At 40.3% G+C, this 23,360-nt stretch overlaps 2 protein-coding genes across 2 annotated transcripts in view; one reads left to right on the top strand and one right to left on the bottom strand.

The window, feature by feature from the left end:
- The window catches only part of LOC138037718 (uncharacterized), a 7,342-nt gene extending 5,389 nt beyond the window's left edge, over nucleotides 1–1,953 (top strand). Inside the window, exons 3-4 of the mRNA XM_068883627.1 lie at nucleotides 19–345; nucleotides 1,250–1,953. Of these exons, the coding sequence (XP_068739728.1) occupies nucleotides 19–345; nucleotides 1,250–1,602 (680 nt within the window). The 3' untranslated portion in view covers nucleotides 1,603–1,953. The remainder of the gene's footprint in view (nucleotides 1–18; nucleotides 346–1,249) is intronic.
- A 6,358-nt stretch (nucleotides 1,954–8,311) lies between these two features.
- Nucleotides 8,312–22,284, bottom strand: LOC138037717 (uncharacterized). Its single transcript, XM_068883626.1, has 14 exons — nucleotides 22,186–22,284; nucleotides 21,365–21,494; nucleotides 20,574–20,705; nucleotides 19,681–19,870; nucleotides 18,294–18,401; nucleotides 18,054–18,161; nucleotides 17,184–17,279; nucleotides 16,234–16,503; nucleotides 15,640–15,771; nucleotides 14,915–15,037; nucleotides 14,748–14,825; nucleotides 14,265–14,339; nucleotides 13,497–13,553; nucleotides 8,312–13,034 (listed from the first exon to the last, which is right to left on the bottom strand). The coding sequence occupies exons 1-14, from the start codon at nucleotides 22,191–22,193 to the stop codon at nucleotides 8,653–8,655; spliced, it is 5,889 nt and encodes a 1,962-aa protein (XP_068739727.1). The 5' UTR covers nucleotides 22,194–22,284; the 3' UTR covers nucleotides 8,312–8,652.
- Nucleotides 22,285–23,360: the final 1,076 nt, after the last annotated feature.

Genomic DNA, 23,360 nt, shown 5'->3' with positions numbered 1-23,360 from the left:
TCATTAAATCTGTTACAGTTTCTGAGCGTGTTCTTGCTCGTTGGACAAATAACCTTTATTACACTGGCAAGGTTTCCTCAATTAAAGGTGGGAACATCCATGTTTTCTTTGACGACGGCGACAAGATAACTCACAAAGTCCAGGACGTGTCAGCAGTGGTCTCCCATGTGCGTATTGGTCAACACGTCCTTACTAACTGGAAAGGAGGCGTAAAATATTACATAGGCTATGTGACTGCTAAAGCTCGAGGCGGTCGGTACACGGTCACGTTTGATGACAACGATGAAGATTCCTACCATGCCGAACAATTGACGGAATTCCCTGAACATCTTTCGGCCCATGAAGGTAAGTAAGGAGGAATTATGCCCCAATATCATAAGAAGCGTGTGGCCCCACACACAGTTTCATCAGGTAGGTTCTTTTAGGACTATTGCAGCCATTCGTACTCCGGTTCAGGAACAAGTGAATACACGAAAAATGGCTTTCCAAAGAACACATTTTTTTAAAACGGTGACCTGAGACAAGTGCTTAGAATGGTCTAGGCTAAGTGTCTGATCCGGTCCACGTCACGGGCACTGCGACTGCGCACGATATTCACGCTAAAAAGCGAATATTTTAAATATGCCGAGTAAACCGTAATTTTTTGTTTTCATTTTGCTGTCGAGAGACGAATGAACGGAACACTATTTCGTTCATTCCGGCCGAAGCAGAATAGGTCGTCAAAGACCACTACTGTATGTTAATTAAACGTATCCCTTGTAAGGAATAGTCTGCAAAGAATGCGTCGTTACAGAGCTATTACGAAAATTCTTCCTAAGACGATCCCCTGCATAGAGGTCAGCCGAAGGGGCTGGCGAAAATGCACATCCCCTCCCCCCCCCCTCTCTCTCCTTCCCCCCTTTCCGTAATTCCATTTGAAACGAAATTGACATCATTCTACACGGTGACAGAAGTGCGGAATTAATAAATTTTCCAGTAGAAGTTCATAGTTTCCGTTGGATTCAGTAGTAACTAATTTTAGCTTATAACTTATGAAAGCGCATTAGTACTCGTTGCAAATGCACTATTGAATTTGTTTTGATTACGATATCAGTAAAACTGAAGGCGTCTTCTCTTCTTATTCCTAGTTGTGGGCAGTTAAAAGGAAATATTACATCAAACCACACTTGACTTGCTGATGCAGCCTTTTGTACGGTGCCATCCGTAACACGAACCAGTAATCACTATCTGTTTAATCTATTTGTTTCAGAGGGCGCCAGGGTGTTTGCACGCTGGACAAACGGTTTATACTATCGCGGATTCGTTACAAGTGTCTCTTCCACATCCGTCTTTGTCAATTACGATGATGGCGATACCATCACACTCCCGAAAAACGACCCCGAAGCGGTGATACTTGATACGCTAGTGTGTTACTCAAGCGTATCCCCTGGACAGCGCGTTATTGGGTTTTGGCCAGGAAGAACCCGGTACTACCCTGGGGTGGTGAAGTCCAAGGTGGATACTGGCCGTCTCGACTGTTTCCAAAACCAGGTGTATAACGTAGTATTTGATGACGGGGACCAACGAACGGAAGATTTCAATCAGATTCGTCTTCTTCCTTGATGCAGTAACCGGGGGTATATTACAACGGAAAAGCCGAAAACCTCAGAGATTACCAAAGGCGTAGACCGGGCATTGCTTTGCTTTCATAGTCATATAGCAAGTAGTTTGGGGAATTATACTAAAAGTGATTACATTAAACATTTGTGTTAGAAGTAAGTTAGTGTTTCCAGTAAGGGATTATAACAACCCAAGGACATTAAAAGCATATTCGTAAGGTTCGAGTTTTTGGCGATGAGAACATTTTTTCATCTTTACTTTGTGATTCGCGGGTTCCTGAGTATATCATTAAAATTAATGTAAGTTGTGTATTGGTGAAAAAAGTGCAAAATAATAAATGGGAATTAAAAGGAACTGTGCCGACTCCTCCCTCTTAGTTTTAAGCTCATAAGCAACTTGCACGACACACGGAATTGACGCAGTATTTTCAGCCTGATTTTCACTTGCGACACAAGTGGGAGATGTTGAGCCCGCTCCAGTGGGCCATCCTTTCAGTTCCCCCTCACAAAGGATTCACGCTTCCTGCCATGGTGGGAATACTACAACAATGGATTCTTTACAATCACTCCAAGTTAAAGGAACACTATAACAACTACAAACTCTCGAAAGATGTTCTTCACAACCTAAGACGACGGAGCCTTGGCGAGCACAAAAAATTAAGGTGTGGGGAATTTCTGAAAGACGCTTCGGCTCACATGACCAATCGTCAGACTTATGTAAAACAGAGACAGGACGCCTGGAACATTTTCGAGCTGATGGAACTCCAGGAACTATTACTTGGCAGTCAATTATTGATCGTGGAAGTGAAACCTTCAGATCATTCGTGTCATTTTCTCTTTGTGGGACCTCCTGCCTCCGACAGCCTTTTTATTTTAAAGGAAGGGTCCCATTTTCATGGCATAAAAGATCCCATCACCTTTTTTGAAATATATTGTCTTTTCTACTGCTGTTGTTAGAAAGAGCCGATGGCCTTTGGAAAAAATAATGTATTTTCCGCTTTTGTTGAGAAAACATCGTCTCGTATGGTCTTAGCTTTTTATAACGTCAGCCCCACCCCCCGAACTCTAGAGATGCTGGTGACGACAGCCTAACACCCCAGATGAGGGTTCACTTAAGCCCAAGGTACTAAGCCCAAGGTAGGGTTACTAAGCGATAGCTAAGCCCAAACAACTAAGGCTTAAGTGAACCCTCATGTGGTGTAAGGCTTAAGCATTATTCAAGGAAATGGTTTTTCAGTAAAGGGTTTGATGCCGAACAATCGAGGGAAATTTATTTAGTTGCGCTTTTGACACGGAGTGTGTTGGCAGCTTGTTTGCACGCACGTAATGGAATGGGAAGTTTTTCCTTCCCTCTAATAGCAAATATGTTGTTTGTTTCAATAAAATTATTTTTCAGCTGGAAAAGTTTTTTGCAAAATTTTTCTGCCTTCGTGAATAGCGTTGTGTATTATCCAAAGTTAACTAATTTGCATACGTGGAATATTTGTTTGAGACATCCAAACCAAAAGTTTCGATAATCTTAGGGGCCGATTACATGAGCCGGGCCAACTCGGTCTGACCAGCGGGCTGGTCGGGTTTGCCAGGATGAGTTTTTGCCCGGTATTACATGTGGTGAGCCAGCCCGGCTTGGACTAAATTTAGAATATGTCATGTGAGAAAAGATAACAACAACAAGACAAAGTTTCGCTAGATTGTTATTAAAATTCACCATTTTACGATTTAAAGAAGACTTATGGTTTGCTATCTTATTTATCCTTTATTTAAACATTAAAAAACGACTATTCCATGGGCCATTTTGCTCTAAAGTGGAGTAATGTGGTTACTGGAAATCTCTGGTCTGGCTAACCGGACTGTCCCGGTGAACGCGATTACATGGAAAAATCTCAGCCTGGTTAGCCCCGGCATCTTTCCATGTAATCGCAAACTTGATTTTTGATATATTTCTCAGACGTGCCGGGATCTCGTCTGAGCGAGTGAGAGAGGTGCAGCATTGCGGTTTATCACTATATCATGACTAATTATCACTTATGATATATCAAGAAATATCTTGTATGTTTCTTGTAAGCAATGTTGATAATATCATGATTAATCAATGGTTTTATAAGGGACTGATTTTTTGATATTCCGCATTAGGTTTTTATCATATAAGCATAATTTATCATGATATTATCAGAATATTTAATTAAGTAAGAATTTCTTCTTCCCCCTGTGATATAGTGATAAATCATGATATTATCAGAATATTTAATTAAGTTAGAATTTCTTCTTCACCCCTGTGATATAGTGATAAATCATGATATTATCAGAATATTTAATTAAGTAAGAATTTCTTCTTCCCCCTGTGATATAGTGATAAATCATGATATTATCAGAATATTTAATTAAGTAAGAATTTCTTCTTCACCCCTGTGATATAGTGATAAATCATGATATTATCAGAATATTTAATTAAGTAAGAATTTCTTCTTCCCCCTGTGATATAGTGATAAATCATGATATTATCAGAATATTTAATTAAGTAAGAATTTTTTCTTCCCCCTGTGATATAGTGATAAATCATGATATTATCAGAATATTTAATTAAGTAAGAATTTCTTCTTCCCCCTGTGATATAGTGATAAATCATGATATTATCACAACATTTTTATTAAGTAAGGTTTTCTTCTACCCGGTAATAGAGTGATCAATTGTGGTATTCTCCAGCTTTATTAGAGAATTTTGATATTATCATGATATATCAAACAATCACTGTCAGTGTCTGTTCTTCTTTGTTACATGATAAAATCACTTGCGTAAGACATGATTTGAGAATGAGAGTGATACATGATATTATAGCTTGCTATTCAGAAATATATTTTTCCATGCTATTCTCAAGATTTGAGAGTGATACTTTGATATCTCAATTTACCACTTTTTCAAATTAAAGATTTGATGGCGACAATTACAGAATTTGCAAGCGAAAATTATTGAGCAACTATCATGATAATCTCAAATGATAATGATAGTTTAATATTTGACATGCACATTATGATGAAAATGATTCCTCGATATTATCATTCTATTATCACCCAAATATCAATAAAATATCCAAATATCAAGTCTCAAACAAATAACATCCTATCAAGATATTTTGATAAACCGCAATACTGCACCTTAGTGGAGCGAGGAGCGAGTCAGCCCGCCTAACCTGGCCAGCCTGGCTCATGCAATCGACTCCTTATTTAGTAACAGCGATAAAAGCAAGGTGACACACACTAACACCAACCCGGTGTGGCCAACACATCACACATGCGCACAACTATTTCACCCGGTCTATTAGGAGCCATGGACAGTTGTTTCGGCCTTTTGGGCCATACATGTGGTAAGCTGGGTTGGGAACAGTTCCCATCCCAGCTTACCATGTATGGCATGTGAAGCTGCCAGTTAAAGGGGTGCTAAACACACCCGCCTGGTATGTTAACTACGCCATGCTGATGAGGCCCAAAAGGCCGAAACAGCTGTCCATGGCTGCTAATTGACCGGGAGAAATGGCTGTGCGCACGCGTGTTGTGTTGGCCACACCGGGTTAGTGTTAGTGTGTGTCACCTTGCTTTTATTGTTGTCCTTATTTAGTGTGCACAGGGGAAGCTGCCTCTGATCTTTGCCGCTTTGAGGCTTTGGCTTCGGACGGACTGGACTGACAAAATTTGTTTGGACCTTCCAATAATTTCGACAAAATTTGTCTCTGCCCAATTTTCAATTTGTCAAGCGTTGGCGCACTGAGACACAGCAAAATATTTGTTAACCACAAGCGTCAATCACCCAGAAATAAACTCCAAATACTCCGACTAAACATAGAGATTAAATTTTCTTGATTTGACATTTTCCTTCAAATCTTAGCGTGTAAACTGACAAATCCGTCAGATTTCACGCCAGACAAAAATTTGCCCTGCTCCGAGGCAGGACGACGGCATCTCTGAAGCTGAAGTTTGGTAAGCCTTGACAAAATTTGGTAGATCTAAAAATCACCGGGCGCACTTGTTTTCTTTTTTTCCGTGTCGGGAAAAGTCTGTCAATTGGATAAACAAGACAGGCAGTGGAAAATAAAGATCTGGAATCTTAAAAGCGTCGAGTAATGGACTTCGACAACAATCTTTAGCCCGTCGAGCCGTAATCAAAGTGAACTGTATTTCTAATATTTTAATAAGTGTGATGTTTTGTACAACACTGAAACCAATAGGCCATTTCCGAGTTCATGTCTCCCTCCTCTTCAAAGCGAGTCTAAGTGCGAACGTTTTATTGTGAAAATTAGTTTTCATTCATATGTAAAGTAGAACTAATTACCATCACAAAAGGTGAAAAAGTGTTGACGGGCCTGCGCGACTCCTGCCGTTCGCAAGTGATTCTAAAATCTGTGCCTCCAAAGTTTAGCTCTGACTAAAATGTCTTTTAACGACTTTCCTTTGCAATATGATAGTATGGGTGGCTCCTTAAGTACTTCTCTAAGGTGCGGTTGGTTTTGAATAAGGTGCCATTTTGCCATTAATATATTCTTGAGGTCAAAGTAAAGCCGGGTGGTATTGTGTAACAAAAGGCAATATTTTCTTTTGTGTGCTGTTGTCTTTGTTTTCAAGTGACCTCTCCCTATCCGTGAAGTTAACTTCAGATAGTAATTTTTGTGAAAATTTATTTGGGTATCCTCTATTCTTTAGACGTATTTTGAAATTCTACATGTTATTATTAAACGTCACGACTGACGAATTTGTTCTTAGGAGGCGTAGCGTTTCTCCTTTTATGAATCCTTTCTTAACGCCTGGTGGATGACACGAATAAAAATCCGTGTATTGAAAGGTCTCTGTCCGTTTGTAATGTGTTTGCACATCAAGGGTTGATTCTCTTTTGAATCTCTCGCCTTTGTACACTTTTGTGTCTAAGAATGTAATTTCTGAGTCTGATATTTCAGCCGTAAATTTGATTGTATCGTGGTAGTTGTTTGCCCTTTGCACAAATTTTTCTATATTGTCTTCGGTTGTGTGCCACACACAGAAGACATCGTCAATGTATCTCTTCCAAACTAGCGGTTTAATTTTGCTCTTGCTGATAATGCCTTTTTCTATTTTTGCCATGAAAACATTAGCGAAAGCCACGGCCATTTTGGTTCCCATTGCCGTTCCGTGGGTTTGCAAATAATGTCGCCCATTGAATTGGAACGAATTCTCTTTAAGTATCAGGCAGAGCATTTGCCTCAAGAACCCTAACGAAGCTTGAAATTCTTTCTGTAGGGCCGTCACACCCAGATATTATACCTACTAGTGTAGGTTTGTGAGTCTTTGTTAGTGTATAGAATTCTGGAATTCTCGGCGGGTTTGGTGTTTGGGAGAGCCATTTCGCTGTCATTTCGTCAATGTGGCTTTCTGTGAGCATACGCGTTATTATTATTTTTATTTTATCGGCTGTTTCGTCAGCCATCGGTTTATCTAAGATCTTGTCAAGATCGTTCAACAGAACTTGCCCTTCTGTTATTTTTTCTTTTTTGCTCATTATTACGGTTGTGGTTCCTTTGTCGGCTTTCTTCACAATGATAGTTTTGTCACGTAATAGGTCCTTCAATGCACGCCTTTGACCGGGTGATAGATTGTCCTTCGGCCTCTTTATAGGAATGTTTGCTAGTTCAAATTTTACCTCTTCTTTGGACCGGTGGTTCCCACGTTGATTTAACGTAGAATGGGTGTTGTTTGTTTTCTTTCCCGTGAAAGATGCGTTGGAGGCGCATTCGTCTTGCAAAAAGGTTGAAATCTCTTAAAAGGTAGCGCCTTATAAAGTCTTCATTTGTCACGGGTGTTGGAATAAACTTTAGACCCCTTGATAACAAGGCTATCTGTTCATCTGTAAATTGTTTATCTGATAGGTTCTTGATATGCTGTTTGCGTGACTCGTGTAAAATGTAAAATGAGTGTAGTTTTCACGCCTCACAAAAACTTGTCCTGCTCCGAAGCAGTACGACGGCGCCTTTGCAGTTTGTTCAGGCTTGACAAGACTTGGTGGGCAAAAAAACTCACCGTGCGCACTTGTATCACGGAAATGATGACAGATTTTTTTCTCAAAATAAACAAAAACTTGCCCAGTGCACACGGGCCCTTACACAGGAGCCCCGTGACCAATCATTGGCCGTGCATAATTAATTAATATCCCTGGGGTTGGAAAGAGTTATTCGCGAAGACCTGAGCTAAACTTTTCGCGTAAAAAATCTACCGGTATTCCGACTAGAACCCGCCTTAAAATACCTAAAAATGCTCGTGAACTTGTGAAGTTCGTAATAGCGTGAAAGGTGTTGTTTTGCACGCTATGAGAAAATGACACTAACAGTAATGGACTTTATTTAACTGTCAAGTGTTGTCGCTATGAGGCACAAATTGGAAACACTATAGTGACATTGAATCAACTCATATTAACTCAAATCAAATGAAACGTTTTTTTGTGGAAAAGGAAAAACCGGAGAAAACCTTCTCGGAAAAAAAATTGAGAACCATCAAACTCAAACCGCCAGATATGGCCCCGAGCCCTGGCCACATTATTAGACTTGGCTCGTGGTGCAGCCACTGCGCCAGCCCTGTTCCTTGAAGAGGGAGCACGGCTGATGTAAGAGTCAAGAATGCGATTGATGGTGAGTGCTTCCAAACAGTAGACTTTGGTGCATAGCGCCTGATCAATACAACAAACACGCAAAATAATTGGGTCATACTTTATTCCAAGCAATACCCCTCTTTTCAATGGATGTCACGATCTAGCCTACGGCCTACGGCCTCGTCCAAGTTGGCAGTCAGTCGTTATATTTTTTCTCATCCAATTATTTCCAAATTGGACAGCATGTTGCCCTATTACATATACAAATCGAAATTTAATTCTCGTGTACTCTTTACTAAAAGCTATATACAAGGTAATGGCTCATTCCAACAACTATTTACAATTAACGGGCAAGACTGAAGATAAGGATTTTGATATAATTACTTACTTTTTACGATTATCTTCAATTTCAAAATTGGTAGGGTGAATCAGTGCTTATTTATTTACATCTTTAGGGTATTGTTTGCCCTAAAACATCATCCTTTGGAGATTTCTTTGTAGGGTTCAAACGTTCTTGAGATGCTGCTAGAAAACGCTTAGCAGGCTCTAGTTTCTTTCTATGATCTCGCTGTGTTTCAGACTTTTTCTCACCATCGAGTTCGTCATCAGACTCGACAGATTTCATGTGAAATTGTTCCACAATTTCGTAAGGTAGCGCTTTGTAAACGTGAACACGTTTCACTCGCACCATTCCTCTTGACTTGAGGAAACGAAAAGCCGCAAAGGAAACGACTGCAATCGCGAGAACCACCAAAATGACCCCAACGAGGAAGTATATGGTATTCAAAATAACGTTACGGATAGCGTCGATAAAACGTGCTGATTCTCGCTTTAGTCGTTGGCGATAGGCTTTTCCGTCGTATCCGTCATACGGCGTTCCTTTTAACGTCGGTATAATGCACACTTGCGGCTCAAAACTGAGGAACGATGCAAATAAATCTGTCTCCTCGAAGCATTTTGCGGTCTCGTTCTCCAGAGAGCAAAGCTGTTGCTTAAGTTCATCTATACGTTCTTGTTGATCTTTGTTGAATTCCTCGACCATTTTGATAAATTCCGACATTGACTGGCTCATCGACTGTTTATACAACCGCATATCGTTGTTGTTTATGAAGTCGATTTGATCAGCGATCGCAAGGTTTGTAAAATTGAAGTCGGTGTCGAGGCGAGAGGCTATCAAATCAAAACCTCCCAATGCTTCAATAACATTAACGTTCATTACATTGATCACAAAAGCAATGAGAAGGTAAATAACTGCAGCTGACGCCGTAATTATAATGCAGATTGGTAGTAGATTGGTGCGCATGACTTTCTTTTGAATGCTCTTGCACGTATTCAGGAACTTCGTAAATATCCTGGCGAGAAAGTCAAAAAACCGTCCGAGAAATCTCGCGGCTTTCTGCTTCGTGGAAAGTGGATTTTCTTTGAATTCATTCTCGTCATGTTCTACAATTTCCTCGAACCCTTGAATAAGACTCAAAGCGATTTGGTATGTCTTCGATCCTCGATAGATTAAGAGGAGAATGTCGATCACCACAACTACACCCAAAATGGCCTTTTTGGTTAAAATGAACACTTCGGAATCGTACACACTTGTGACATTTGATATCTTTCCTTCCTTCTCCAACAGCTCTTTCTTCTGTTGATCGACATTTTCCTCCACAATGTCACCCTTTTCGATGTTAAAGGAAGATCTTCCGTGAGCTGATTCGATAAGTGACGATTTGTTCGTTGTAGAAGTGTTGCCGATTTCATCCACACCTTCTATTTCTTCGTACGTTATACGCTCGGCGAAGGAGTCGCCATGATCCATCTCGTTGAAGTCAGAGTTTTTCGTGGAATCGTTAGATGCGAAGAAATCACTGATATCACCCACAAAGCAGGCTGAGTTGGCCCTCGCCCATTCTTCTCCCTCGATTGCAATCTTTCTAATTCCTCGTACCGCCTGTTCTTTTGCAGTGCCTAACATGAATCTCAAAGGACACATCAAAATTGTGCTAAAAGGATGTTCAGGAGTCTTTCCAGCCTTGAGGACTTCTGAAAAGTCTGCTAGCCCGTCTTTAAGAAATTGAAGCTTTTCTTTGATTTTCTTCTCTGTCTCAACGAGCTTGTCTTGATCCACAACTCCAACGAAGTCTAGAAAACCGATGAATGAACCATCAGCTAAACTCCGCTTCGCCCTGATAGAAAAGATGTTTTGCGGCGTTTTCGAGGGAGCATCTCTTGGCACTCTTTTAACGTAATTATCTGGGCTGGTGATATAAGTATAGTTAACGGCAAGATTCCTTCTTTTTCGTCTAGAAATTCCCTTGTTAATATCGTAAGCTCCTCTCGGTAAGGCAAACCAGCCGTTGCTATACACTCTCTTAGCATAGTCTTGTAACCTTTCCTTGGTATCTTGCAGCTTGCGCTTGACACGACCTTGGAACTCTTCTATACGGGTATCGATTGCTTTTCTCAACTCCCCAACTTTCTCAGTTACTTGTTTAACGATTTTTTTGCTCAATTTATTAAATATTTTTAGATGGTTTTCTTGGATCAAGCAGGTCATGTTGTACTGAAGCCGTCGCAACTGAAGCCTCAGGTAGAAATCGCAAGACCTTTGGATATCTTCAGTGGCATCGAGCGAGTGTTTTACTTCGCGTTCACGATGCTGGTCCATTTGTAAGGCCATAGCATTGCTTTCGTTGATTTTACTCTGGACGAACTCTTGGTATTCCATAAGTATTTCTAGATTAGGTCCATGGAGAAGGGAAAGAATAGTGAAAGCCACTGTAAATGAAAAGACAACACTGTAGACAATTCTAAACGTGACCAAGAATGCAACTAGAATGAGATGCCTCCTCTTAAGTCGATTGTCATCGTCACTGTTTGATTGCGGTCTATTATATTCAGTATCCGTGTTCTTGTTCTCTTGGGTTTTGACAAACTTCCACCCTGCAGTGCCGTTCTTAGCGTCCTCATCAGATTTGTGGGTAACCTGTGCATATATTATCAGACCGAGCAAGCACAGCAACACACACCCGGTTGCCACAAAGAGAGGCATCAGTGTGAGAGCTGGATTCGGATTTTCGTCGCTTGTTTCCACGTTAAAATCTTTTTCTATTCTGGCATTTTTGTCAACCAAAGCCAACTGAAGCTTTAGCCTCTGTTTGCTATCGGACAAGAATATACTAAACAACCTCTCTTTATCACTGTTGAGTCTGGGTACATGAATGTCCAATCTGAAGCTCTTTTCGGGACAAAGTATGACCACATCCTGCTCGAGAACTTTAACTTCTTCAACTTCGTCGATGACTTGAAGGGTAAAAAACCCAGGACAGCTTGTTAAAACACCTGATATTTTTATACTCCAGGTAGTGTTTCTCCGCAACAAGCTGCTTTGAAACGTTTCATCGTTACGGATTGTTGAACTCCTTAAAACGTATTTGAGAACTGATTGATCCTTGGAAATGTGCATAGACATCATGGGTAATCGCCGAGGATCTTGTATTTGGTACGAGAATTCGCCACCAGCTAGGACCTCAATAGAATTTACTTTTATCGGTTTCAAATCTAGGAATGGCTTTCGAATCGTCTGCGTCCACTTGGAAAGTGTCTGACAGTTTTCGCCATTACTCCAAGTTTTGGTGTTAATTGTGAAAGGACTCGTAGTTTGAAATTTGATTGGTTCTGTCACGTTGGCATTGCCCAGGGATGCATTCTTCCCATCCAAACTAGTTACACTATAAGCATACGGTTCTCTGTCGACAGACCTTTGGCCTCGCAGGTAAAGAAGCGGGGAAATATCGAGATTTGTTGAATGTTTCACTTCCAAAAAATCCAATCGGTTAGTTCCATGTTGTATATTTGAATGAGTGCTCTGATCTCTGCGAAGAGTTTTCAAAGTTTTAGAGATCCAAGACGAATTAAAGCGCCCACTCTGATGCCGCACTCTGTATTTTAGAGTATACAGTGCCTTTGGAAAATCATATTCCAGAAAGCAGTTGAACTGCAAGTTCAAGTCGGCTGGTTTGCTCATAGTCAACGTAAATTGGCTTGTGTCTCCTTTTGCGCACCTTTTGGGAATCCGTGTGCAGTCTGACAAACGATAATAAGGCGAGCAGTCATGGAGACATTTTTTGTAGCAGCAGGAACAAGAGGTACCACTTCCACTCGCTGAATGGTCGCAGCTCGAACAGCCATCCCTACAAACGCTGCAGCTTCGATAGGCATCAGCGCACAACCGTGTTGGAAACGACTGTAAAGGGCTCTCCATGAAGTCGGGTTCTTTGATGCCAAATACACCACAAAGAATGTTAGTGTAATTTGTGCAATAAAGTCTATCCAATTCTTCTTTGAGTCTGCAGTCCCTTTGGTCCCGTTTTCGACAAACCATAGCCTCTTCTGCGGTGTCGCATGCATCATTTAAAGATCTAAAGTAGTAAAACTCTCCTGGAGTCACATAACTGGGACACAGCCCTTGTGAGTGTTCAAAACAGGTTGTCTGATAGACCCTTGTCTGTCTATTGCGGTGGAGTTCATGTTTTACCTCGTAATGATTAGGCGCTGGAAAGCGACAACGCTTCATGAACACCTCTGCAAAACCACGTACACCAGCAAATTCAAGATTCTCGTTGGATTTTGTTGCATCGTAATCCTTGTACCTTGGAATGAAGCCCACACTTTCAATTCTAACATCTACGACAAAGCTTGAGTTCCTGTGGATCTGCGTCTCATTTGACGAATTCTTTTGCAGGAGAAAAGTGGTACTCGTGCTGTTCAGCTGAAAGCGATCTTCCAGAAGAACGTGATCTTTCGTTGGATGCAGGAAAGTAAGCTTGGAGCCTGATTGAACTGAAAGATACGATAATATTAATCACTGTTTGTATTTCTTGAGATTAAATACTATTTGGGGTTCTTTTTTAGTGTACAACAAAACCCTGATGGTGACACCCTGCATGGCATTACCCACTCCACCCAGGCTTTATCATTAACATGTGAAATTATTCCAGTTCCACAAGGTTAGAGACTCAAAATGATTCCCTTTTCCATCTTTTGCTCAGGATGATACATAAACGAAATTGGGATATATATTTGTGAAAATGAACTCATTCTTCTTCGAGACAATAACTTGATTCCCTCAATCTCAAAATTCAAAGAATGTGTATTTCCTGGCGTAGTTAACTTCTTTTCTTTCAATTAGCTCAAGACGAAATATTGCCGTTTTGCCGGTTTCAGGTATGTCAGAAAACGTTTGTACAAAAACACTGAAAACAAAACAAACAACTAAGAGACTGAATAAGTCTTTATACCCACCACGATAATGTTCACTTTCATTTGCCATCTTGCTAAGCGTCAGGGGTTTGGAAATATCTGAAGCGAAAGGAAAGAAAACAGGTAAAAAACGTAAGCTGTATGATTTTGTACATTGCACAGAAAACTGAAGATCCCATCAATTTTAGTTCCATTAATTAGACACTCTATTGGAATTTATATTAATTTCAGAATACAATCAAATTTGAACTGCGTAGTGATTTTTAAGTCTTGAAACGATAATCGCAGTTATGATGACACAGTGGTAAAACGGAGCACTCGCCTTCCACCAATGTGGCGTGGGTTCGGTTCCCAGACTCGGCGTCATATATGGGTTGAGTTTGTTGGTTCTCTACTCTGCACCGAGAGGTTTTTCTCCACGTATTCTTGTTTTCCCCTCTCCTGAAAACTCAATCTACCATTTAGCATGAGTTGATTTCTGTACTGTATCTCCAGCACATAAATACAGTTGACACTTAAAAATTCCTTTCATTTCGCTGCTGCTAAAGTAGCGTCTATGATAATAGACTGCTAACAGTCGTCTCTCGTTTGTTCTAGAATCGTTGAAACGAACGCGTAGGTTAAACTATCAATGTCTGAAGCTGCGGGTCGCAAATACCGCGGGCGTTGGTTAGAGTCTACCACTGACTGACTGCTCGCAGTCTACGTTTATAACTGCGATGATCATGTCAAGACTTAGCAGTTGGATTAATTCAGTCCAACATTTTTTGCCCAACGATTAAAAAAATGTAATCGATGTTGTTAACGTACCAACACACTTCCGATCAAACTTCAGTCCACAACCATAAGCCTCGTACGTTACTCCACCACATTTAGGACTGCAAGCTACAAAATTAAAACAATTAATTAAATAACCTTAAGGTTGACCTGAGGCCTTCTTACCAGGTGATCACCCACTAAGTTCCCCTAGCGGTCATTGTACTCAACACGGCAAATTGATTTGGTACTAGGATGTTTATTAAGCAACCATTTACAAATTGTCGGAGAAACGTTTAAAGTTAAATTCACTTGCAGTCGCAAGCTTTGAACGGAAATACTCGAGAGAAAAAAATACAACAACGACACGTGACCACTTCTTTACCAACTGAAGTTCGAATCAGTCATTTCAAAGCGACCAGTTGTCAAGGGAAAATTAGTCCTGGTCTCGACGTGCCAATTATAAAATCTGCAATAGAATAAAATAGACTTGTGAATGCGTAGAAACTTTATTATAATATGTAAGGTTTTGGATACCTTTGCAAACACGATCACGCGTTCCTGTGCACGACTCGGATTCGTAGAATCCCTCTGGACATGGTTTGACACTACAGACTAGAGAGAAAAATTAAAGAAATGTCAAATGAATTAACTTCTTATTGTCATGCAGAATGACCGATATGTATCAGCAAATAGCAACTCACCGTGGCACGTGAGACCGTCCCCCCAAAAGCCATCGTTGCACATGCACTTGAACCCTCCATTAGTATTACTGCACGTGGATAGCACGTGGCAGTTATGTCTGCTGCTTGTACATTCGTCCACATCTAAAAGATAATAAAATTAGGAGTATCATGTTAGCCTTTATAGGCCAGAACAAAAGCGATTTCTGTAGATTTGTGGCTAGATGTCAGCGTTGATTGAAAATTACAAGGCTCAGGAAAGGACAATGGAATGACGTCCTTTCCCGCTCATACAAGTTGATTTATTAAATTGCGTTGGTAGAAAATCTTTCAACAAAATGGGTGGAGAATTACAAACACAGGCTTTTAAGCGCAGCCATATCTCTCAGTTTAAACTGAGAAATGCTTGGCCCTTTCTTGCATGTACAGATTTCAAGTACAGCGGGCGCAGTGATTGTTATGCACCGGAACTGTTTCAACCTCTGTTTCTTGCGTTGCTTCATTTTCGCGCCTTGCCAAATATTTTGAAAAGGGCGTATTTTAAGGTTAAAAAAAAGTCACTCTATCAGGTTCGCGAATCAATATACTGTGTCTTTGATATGTCTTTTACAGTGTCTTATATGTGTATTTATAGTTCTGCTGTTTTATGGACCGACTTTAATTAGTACTAATGTGTCTTTTAATTTATAGTACTGCTGTTAGCTGTTTTCCCCATGAATCGGAAAAATAGTCTTAGGTTCCATTACCTTGACATCCACTTTGTTTCATTTCAAATCCTCTCTTACAGATACACTGCTGAACTTGTGCGTCACAACTAAACTTGCATGAAGAAAAGCATGGATCCGCATAAGACACCTTTTTTGTCGCCTGAGACACGGCTGGAGGAAAAAATAACACACGTTCAAAGTCAGAATTTACGTTTACAGATATTAGGAGAATTTCATTGATACCATTTCCATGAATTGTTCATTTCCTTCGACGGATGAGTAACGGTAAGGAGGACATCCCTCCAGAATTTGTCTCAGTTTTAATGAAAGTTGTTTATTAACCTAACCCTGTCTTGATGGGTCCGATCTCGAGACTAATCTAAGGGGAACATGACGACTTTGAGGTTGCCAACAGTAGCTTACATTTTGCTAGGATTTTGTTGGTGTCGACCTATAAACCGATCGTAGCAAAATCTGAAACAAATAACTAGCAACTATATGGGATCACCGAATTTGTTTGCCAGGTGAAATGCTGAAATAGTTATCTAGTTTGTTCCGCCCCATAGGATAGAGATGTTGACTTCGAAATCAGGAAGAAAAATTTTGATAAGGCAAGCATTATCCAAGACCTACCAAACTGCTGAATTTTCTGCAATCGCTCTTTCAGGCTTTGAGATAATATCAACCTTCCATGAAAATCTTTATTGAAGAAAACCATGGAACCGTTCTTAACAAAACTTCGGGGTACGTTGATGACGACCTTAGCTTTTGGAGCTGTTTTTGTTGCTAAGGCAACAGCAACCATGGAGATTATTAGGACGACGGTGCGTGAAGTCCGCACGGTGGATGTCTGGGGACCAGGAAGTCCCGAGCTTTGAGACTCTTGAGTACTACCACGTGTATCTGCAAGGAAGAGAAATTTTTCGTGGATTCTGTGGTCATAGCAGTTGTAGTCTTTGGGAGCATTAGTAGGTTAAGAAGTTAAGGCGATGATCTTTTTCCTTTGATACAATATGTTTATGCCGGTTTATCTTTCTGGCGAGTTGCATGTGAAAGGTTTGAATGATCTTGAAAGACAGATGTGCCTAAAGATGATGTGAAAATGTTGGGACGTCTATAAGGCGCCAATGTAATATATCAGAGGTATGGTTCTGTGAGAAGGTTATATGGCTTTACAGGCAGTGTAAGGATGTTATGAAAACTCCAGTTTAAAACTGTCAAAGTCCGGATTAGGAATCGGGAGCGTATACCTTCTTCTCTTGAGATTGCGTCATTAAATCAACGAGTCAATTAGACTTATAACAGTACTGAGGCTATGTTACACAATAGCCTGAGTTTCATTTTGAATATAAACTCCCCAAATTACAAGTTATCTTGGCCTTACGTGTGAAAGTTTTCAGGTGCCTTTTCATGTAAAACAAAGCTTAACGCTTAATTTCCTTGAACTTTGAGCTCTCCTTTGCGTCTTGAACTAATCTGCTCTAATGTTTCTGTTTTACTTACACAAATATTTCATGTTTCTTGAGGTGTTAATTTTTCCCGTTACGACTAAGCTAAGCATATTTTAAGGAGGTAACTTTTACCTTGAAAATGCTTTACATTCGATGCACAAGTCGCTTCTTTCTCGCTGTCAGTTTCGTTAGACGTCACCTTTGGTTTCTCAAACTTGGCCATCTTTCCTAAGTGAAAAAAAAAGATGGAAAGTTGTATTTTTTTCCACCTTACCCCACCCAATTACTTTGAGCAATAAGATATGGATAGGTGATTTACCCTAGAAACCTCGTATGCTTGTAATGTTGTTTGCAAGTGGCTCTATTGTTAAACATAGCGTTATGGTTGGTCGGTTAAAATTTTTCGTCGATCTGTGCGAAATTCGGCTAAGAACACGATGTCTGTTAGGTGAACAAGGATCTTTGATCAATTTATGTCATCCATTATTTTTTTCTAATCATCTCAACGCGTAAGTTAAAAACCAAACACTCTTCGAACAGACTATTTAGGTTATAGGAAAATCCTAGTGAATCCTGGATTGTCCCAGTCCTTTGTGGAATAAACAAACAAAGTTGTAATTTCGAATGAACCACACTATCACTGGCCATTTTTCTCTATGCGAAAGGCACTGAAACGAACCAGGGTTCACTAGAAACTCATTAGCAAAGCAGTCTATTCACGTAACCTGAGTAAGATCAATGACAACAGAAACAGACGCTATAATAAACCGACCACAATTTAAAGCAAAGCAAAGAGAAAATTTCGGCTCTGACTGCAAGAAAATTGCGAATAGGTGAGCTGAATAGGTGACTAAATTCTCATTTAGTTCATACTTTGCTTCCCCCTGATTGGTTGAGATAGTAACGAGGCGCGAACTGTTTTACCCAATCACTAGGCAGGACAGATTTTAGTTAACGCTTATGCAAATGAAACCGTGGAGAAAAAGGTAACAGTCAGCTTACTCTGGATTGTGGGACTCGGTTGTACTGGACGACTAAATTTCTTGGCATCAATTTCATCAAGCGTCAGTTTGTCCTGTCCATCGGGTTCCTCAAATGCTGCAACTTTTTCTTAGTACGAAATGATGAAAATTATTAAGCGTTCCTTTCATAGAAGGCTATGATAGCAAATGCTTTAAAAGGACAGATTTAAGTTAACTCTCATGCAAATGAAACCGAGAAGAAACGTAACAGTCAACTTACTCTGGATTTTGGGACTCGGTTGTACTGGACGACTAAATTTCTTTGCATCAATTTCATCAAGCGTCAGTTTGTCCTGTCCTTCGGTTTCCTCAAATGCTGCCACTTTTTCTAAGTACGAAATAATGAAAAATATTAAGCGTTCCTTTCATAGAAGGCTATATATGATGGCAAATGCTTTAAATTACCAAAAAGAAAAAAAACCAAAAACAAAAAGAGCACGGATGATTGAACGCTGAAGAAAAATGTTGCATATAGTCAATATTTCGAAAGGCAGTGCCTCTCCGCTTCCACTTAGGGTTTTCCAAGCAGTGAATGCTGTTCACGTAGTATGCCGACATGCCAATTTTGACGTCATCTGTGATCCATTTCTGAAGAGACGCATGGCAACATGGAATCTATTAATTAAATATACACTATCACAATACATTGGAGAAACCAAACAAAGACTCAAAGATCGTTTTTACGAACACCGAAAACCAATCGACAATTCAACGAACGTCTCCTCGCTGACTATCACACCGCTGAAGGCGTTTCACTTATTCCACTCGAACTCTTTCATAGTGGCGGCCAAATAAATCGCTAATGCTAATGCTAATAAGGCTTTCTAGCCTCGCTACAACGAGCAAATTTCAAAAGAATATTTGTTTCAAAATGAGGGCAGTAGGTCTAATTAACATAAATACAAAAGAATGTAAAAGTGATCGCTATTTATGAAAGTGGTGTATTGTTTTGGAATTTTGCGAGTCAGCACTTCCTGCATGTAACTTACGAACTTCGCTTAATGCATTGCGTTCACTGGCATGATACAATCAGTACAATTCACTAGTTGCTAGGCGACGGGCGACTGAACGGACAACTGAAAGATCAGAATCCAAGGCATGATTCGAGTCCCTCTGGTCTGCGGGGTACAAAGTCATGCACCTTCGAGTCATCTAAAGCATCTTTAATTGTATCTGTTAGTAGACACATGACTTTGCGGTAGAAGCCGCAGACCAGCCGGACACATAGTCCATTCAGGACCTAAATAAACGATCAAGCTCCCAATGAGTTCTAGTTGCTAAATGGGGAGAGCATCCGACCGCTGGCCAGTGTTACGGAGGTCCTAGGTTCGAATCCTGTCTGGGATTCTCATTTCGCACCCCGCCAATTGCAAGAAAGTAGTTTCCCACTCTTCCCACGAGTGTATAGCCTTGATTTCCGCCGCTCGCTCGAGTTCGGGTATCCTTCCGGGAGTGAGCGTGGCTCATTAATTACCCGAAACAGCGGCTTGTAACCGAGCCTAACGGGTGCATAACCGCTAAAATATCTTCAGTTGCATTTAAATACAATGTTGTTGTTGTTGTTGTTGTTCTTGTTGTATAATTGAATGGACTGATAAAGTGCTTACCAGCGACAGCTTGTCCAAGCTCTTTCATCTCCAGCCTGTCTCCCTTTGCTGCTAACTTCTGTCGACGTTTTTTCTTTCGTTTCATGATCACAATGGCTATCAAAACAGCGATAATAACTGCCAAACAGAAGCTCGCGCCTGCCAGCGAGCCAATCAGTGGCCAGTTGGTTGGTGTCTCGGGAGTGATGAACTATATAAACAAAAGAAACGGTCATAACTTGATTTATATACTTAAGACAGGAAATATTTTATAAAAGCAATAGAGGACTTTTTTTCCGTGTTTTTTCAGCCTCATGTAAAAACTCGGGGGTTGGGAGAATTCTCGACAGTTATGCAAACGTCTCGAATTCTCCCAGTTCCCCCTCTTGTTTAGATGAGGAAATGTTATCTGTGATTGAACATACTAAAAACAGCGACCTTCATCGTGACAGATATGCTCTGTTCATACTTATATGGTTTTCTAAAATTCTTAGTAAAGTTTCCTATGAAAATTTCATTTGGAGAGTCGTTTGTTGAGGGTGAACTGTTGGCGATTATCCATACACAAGGCGAAAGATTCAAGTTGAAAACTAATAATTCGAAAGAAAACCATGAAGCAGCCGAAAGGAAGAATTTTATTAATAATTAATAATCTTTTTTCTGTGTAACTCGATCATCTTTGTACACAAGTAGTTCTTTCCCTGTGCCTATGAGTCTCGGTTCCAGGACTCCTTCTTACCCCTCACCCACCCCGACCCCGCTCTCGCGGGGACGGGAACTGGGAACACTTACTTGACCAGGACTAATATATATAACTTATGCAAAATTCGGGCCCGCATTCAGCCTACTATGGTGGCTCTGTGATTGGATCAAGCATTCAATTAACTCAAACTTTTTTTCGCGTTACGACTCACCAATTGTATGTCCACAATGTCCCCAGAATCAAGAAGGTTGTATACAACGTTAACTCGTTCCATCTCATCGTCATTCGCGGATACATGCACAAGCAGCGAGGCTGTTTCATTGTCTTGGAAAACCACATCCCCCTAAAAGAACAATATCACAGAAATTGGCTGATTACCTTTTTTGCCCGACTTATAAACGCTACAGGGCTTGGTAGTGAGTGGTTTACGTGTGAGGTCGTTTGCAGTTAGTCTTTGAAGTCGCTGTGGCAAAATGGTGTTTCCCTACTTAACTTAATTACAGTCAAGAAGTTATCTTGCTTACTGTTTTTAATCATATGCCTCACCCTCCCCTCCCCCCACCACCCCCATAAAACGGAAAGAAAAGGAAAATTGCTAAATACCTCTAAACCAATCAGGAGCGTGAACGAATATACGATACTGAACAATTGATCACTATATATTTCCCGCGTTTGTCGGTCACGTAAATTTTATGCAATTCACTGTGCTGCCCCTAATTTGATTGGCTACTTATTCAAACCAAACGCAAATGCAGAAATCTCGTGATGATTCACGGTAAAAGGTTTGGTTTAGCAAAGTAAGGAAAATACTCAGTTTTAGAAAGAGAAAAAAAAATGCATTTAAAGTCGATTGTACATGTCAAATGAGTCTAAAGCGAACTGCAGCGCTGTGTTAAGTGTCAATATGAAACAAAAATTGTAATACTATTACGCACTTTCTAGTTTGGTCATATTGAGTTGCGAGGATTTTTCGATCGTCAATTATTTAAAAGAATCACTTACATCCAAGTTGTTCCTGACGTAAAACTTCTTTGGGTCGCGGAAGTTGACATTTTCAAGAAAATTCTCCATGCGGATAATCTTTTCAGCGTCGATCATGTGTAAAAGAACTCCCACGACAAACATAAAATCCCTGCAGAGGGAGAAGTTACATTAGAGAGATTTGTTGTCAAATTGAATCCGGATAAAGACCATTGGAAACTTTCCGCTCTTGAATAGGTTGTTCTCGCTGGCGGCTATTTTTCTGTTGAGATTTTGTCAACTTAACAGGCGGCGAATAACTTGGTCCTCACTCCAGAAGGCAAATGCAAGGATCTCCTATCCTTTCCCTAAGGATGGCCTCTGTCTTGGGTTGACAGGGCTGGCACGGTTTTCCAGATGTCAACTCACCACTAAAACCTTTGTCAAAACTGAAATGATTGTTAATACTGATGAGAGGGCAAGCAGGGTCAGGTACCGAGATTTTTGGTCGCAATAAAACGGACAGCATTAAATTTTTAGCTCTCTTTCCTTCCACATGATAATCAAGTTCTGAATAAAATTCCTCTAATAGTTGACGAAAAGGTTAAAATGATTTTGATGTTGATAGAGCCGACAAAAGCGAAAAATTCTCGCCAGCTGCAGGATTGTTTCTTAGATTCCACGCCTGAACAGTTGCGTCTCCACTTTATTTCCACGATTCACTATGAAATTTCTCTTATTTTATTCGAGCCAAATCGGTCAACCGCGATCATATGAGGATCTAGAGGCGTCACAGTATGAGTTATTTGAAAAATCGGGGTAAAAAAAACTACAACGTACATAGAGAAATTAACTTAAATTACCTGATCATTGTAATTTTATCAGAAAAGGTCTTCTTCCTATTTTTCTTGCTCTTTTCGTCCGGGCGGCTGGTCAGGAATTTCTGTTCTCTTTGAGCTGCATTGTCTGGTGCACAATGTATAATGAAACGCTCTCTTTTTTTTTACTTCCGGTGCATCAAGTGGATTTTCAATTTCTTTTCCTTGTAAGGTTAACAGCACAACAACAAAAGCTGGTAATTTAACTATGTCGGATAAAAAAGGTCATTGCCATATCAGGATTCATTCAGAAAATAGATAATTCTAGCTCTAAATCTTCGAGTAAATATTTTTCTCTTTTGCTGCAAACCAAGCCTGTCTGCATTCGGGTATGGGTTACAATGAGCTCAAGATAATTTTACTAAAGTACGTGCTTTCATAAAAGCAATAGAAAGTGATTGTGTTTTTCTTTGTACTTAATGATGAATCCTGCGGATTTATTTAATTGAAAACAAAGCTTTCTCGAAAATACAGGCTAGTGCGTCAGTTTAAGAGGATTAGTAGATTTTTGCCCAAAGAAGATGAAAAAAATTTGAGTTTTCTTTTGCCTATTTCATATATTTGGCTCTTTAATAAGCCTGGGTGAGAAGTGTTGAAGCGCATGATCAGAAAGAAAGATATTTTTATCAGTTGCTCCTGTGTGTAAAATCAGTATGATTCAGACAACCATTTCCGCTACTCCTTCACATATGCCTCCGCTTGTGACTCGTTCACCGTAGGCAACAAAGCCTTTTGACCTTGATTTACGCATCAAGTAGTTTGCCCTTATTAGGAGATCGAAAATAATAGCCGGATCGCTTTTATGTGCGCCCGTGGCGCGCATCCACGAAATTCGTGAAAGGTGACAAGCAAAAGTCCACTCTCGGCTCGAGCGTATCTCGCGCTTCTTCCATCTTGTTTTCTTGTGCCAAACGTTTCTTGATGCTTGATGCTTCCCGGTTCTGAATTCAACTCAGCACCCGTAATTTTAGAGCATGCTTCAGATCGTCTTTTGTGAAGCGAGCTGGCTCACTTGTTTGGGGTATTGAGCGAGTATTTTCTCGCCAAACAAGTGAGCCTGCTGCCAGGCTACAGCGCATTCCTCCATAACTAAAGTTTCAGGGCTGCATTGTAACTTACAGCCCGCTTTTTTTTTGTAGCTCAAATTATGGCCTGTGTGT

This window comes from Montipora capricornis, chromosome 2 (assembly GCF_036669925.1).
Source record: "Montipora capricornis isolate CH-2021 chromosome 2, ASM3666992v2, whole genome shotgun sequence".
NCBI classification, from domain to species: domain Eukaryota; kingdom Metazoa; phylum Cnidaria; class Anthozoa; order Scleractinia; family Acroporidae; genus Montipora; species Montipora capricornis.
Note: the sequence above shows the minus strand (reverse complement) of the source record. Positions and strands in the feature narration are given on the sequence as shown.

Excerpts from the sequence above, each read along its gene's own strand:
- LOC138037717 (XM_068883626.1), bottom strand. Across the intron at positions 18,162-18,293 it reads ACCGAGTCCCAAAATCCAGA|AAAAAGTTGCAGCATTTGAG; the intron begins GTAAGTTGACTG and ends TTTCGTACTAAG. Across the intron at positions 13,035-13,496 it reads TGAAAGTGAACATTATCGTG|TTCAATCAGGCTCCAAGCTT; the intron begins GTGGGTATAAAG and ends CGTATCTTTCAG.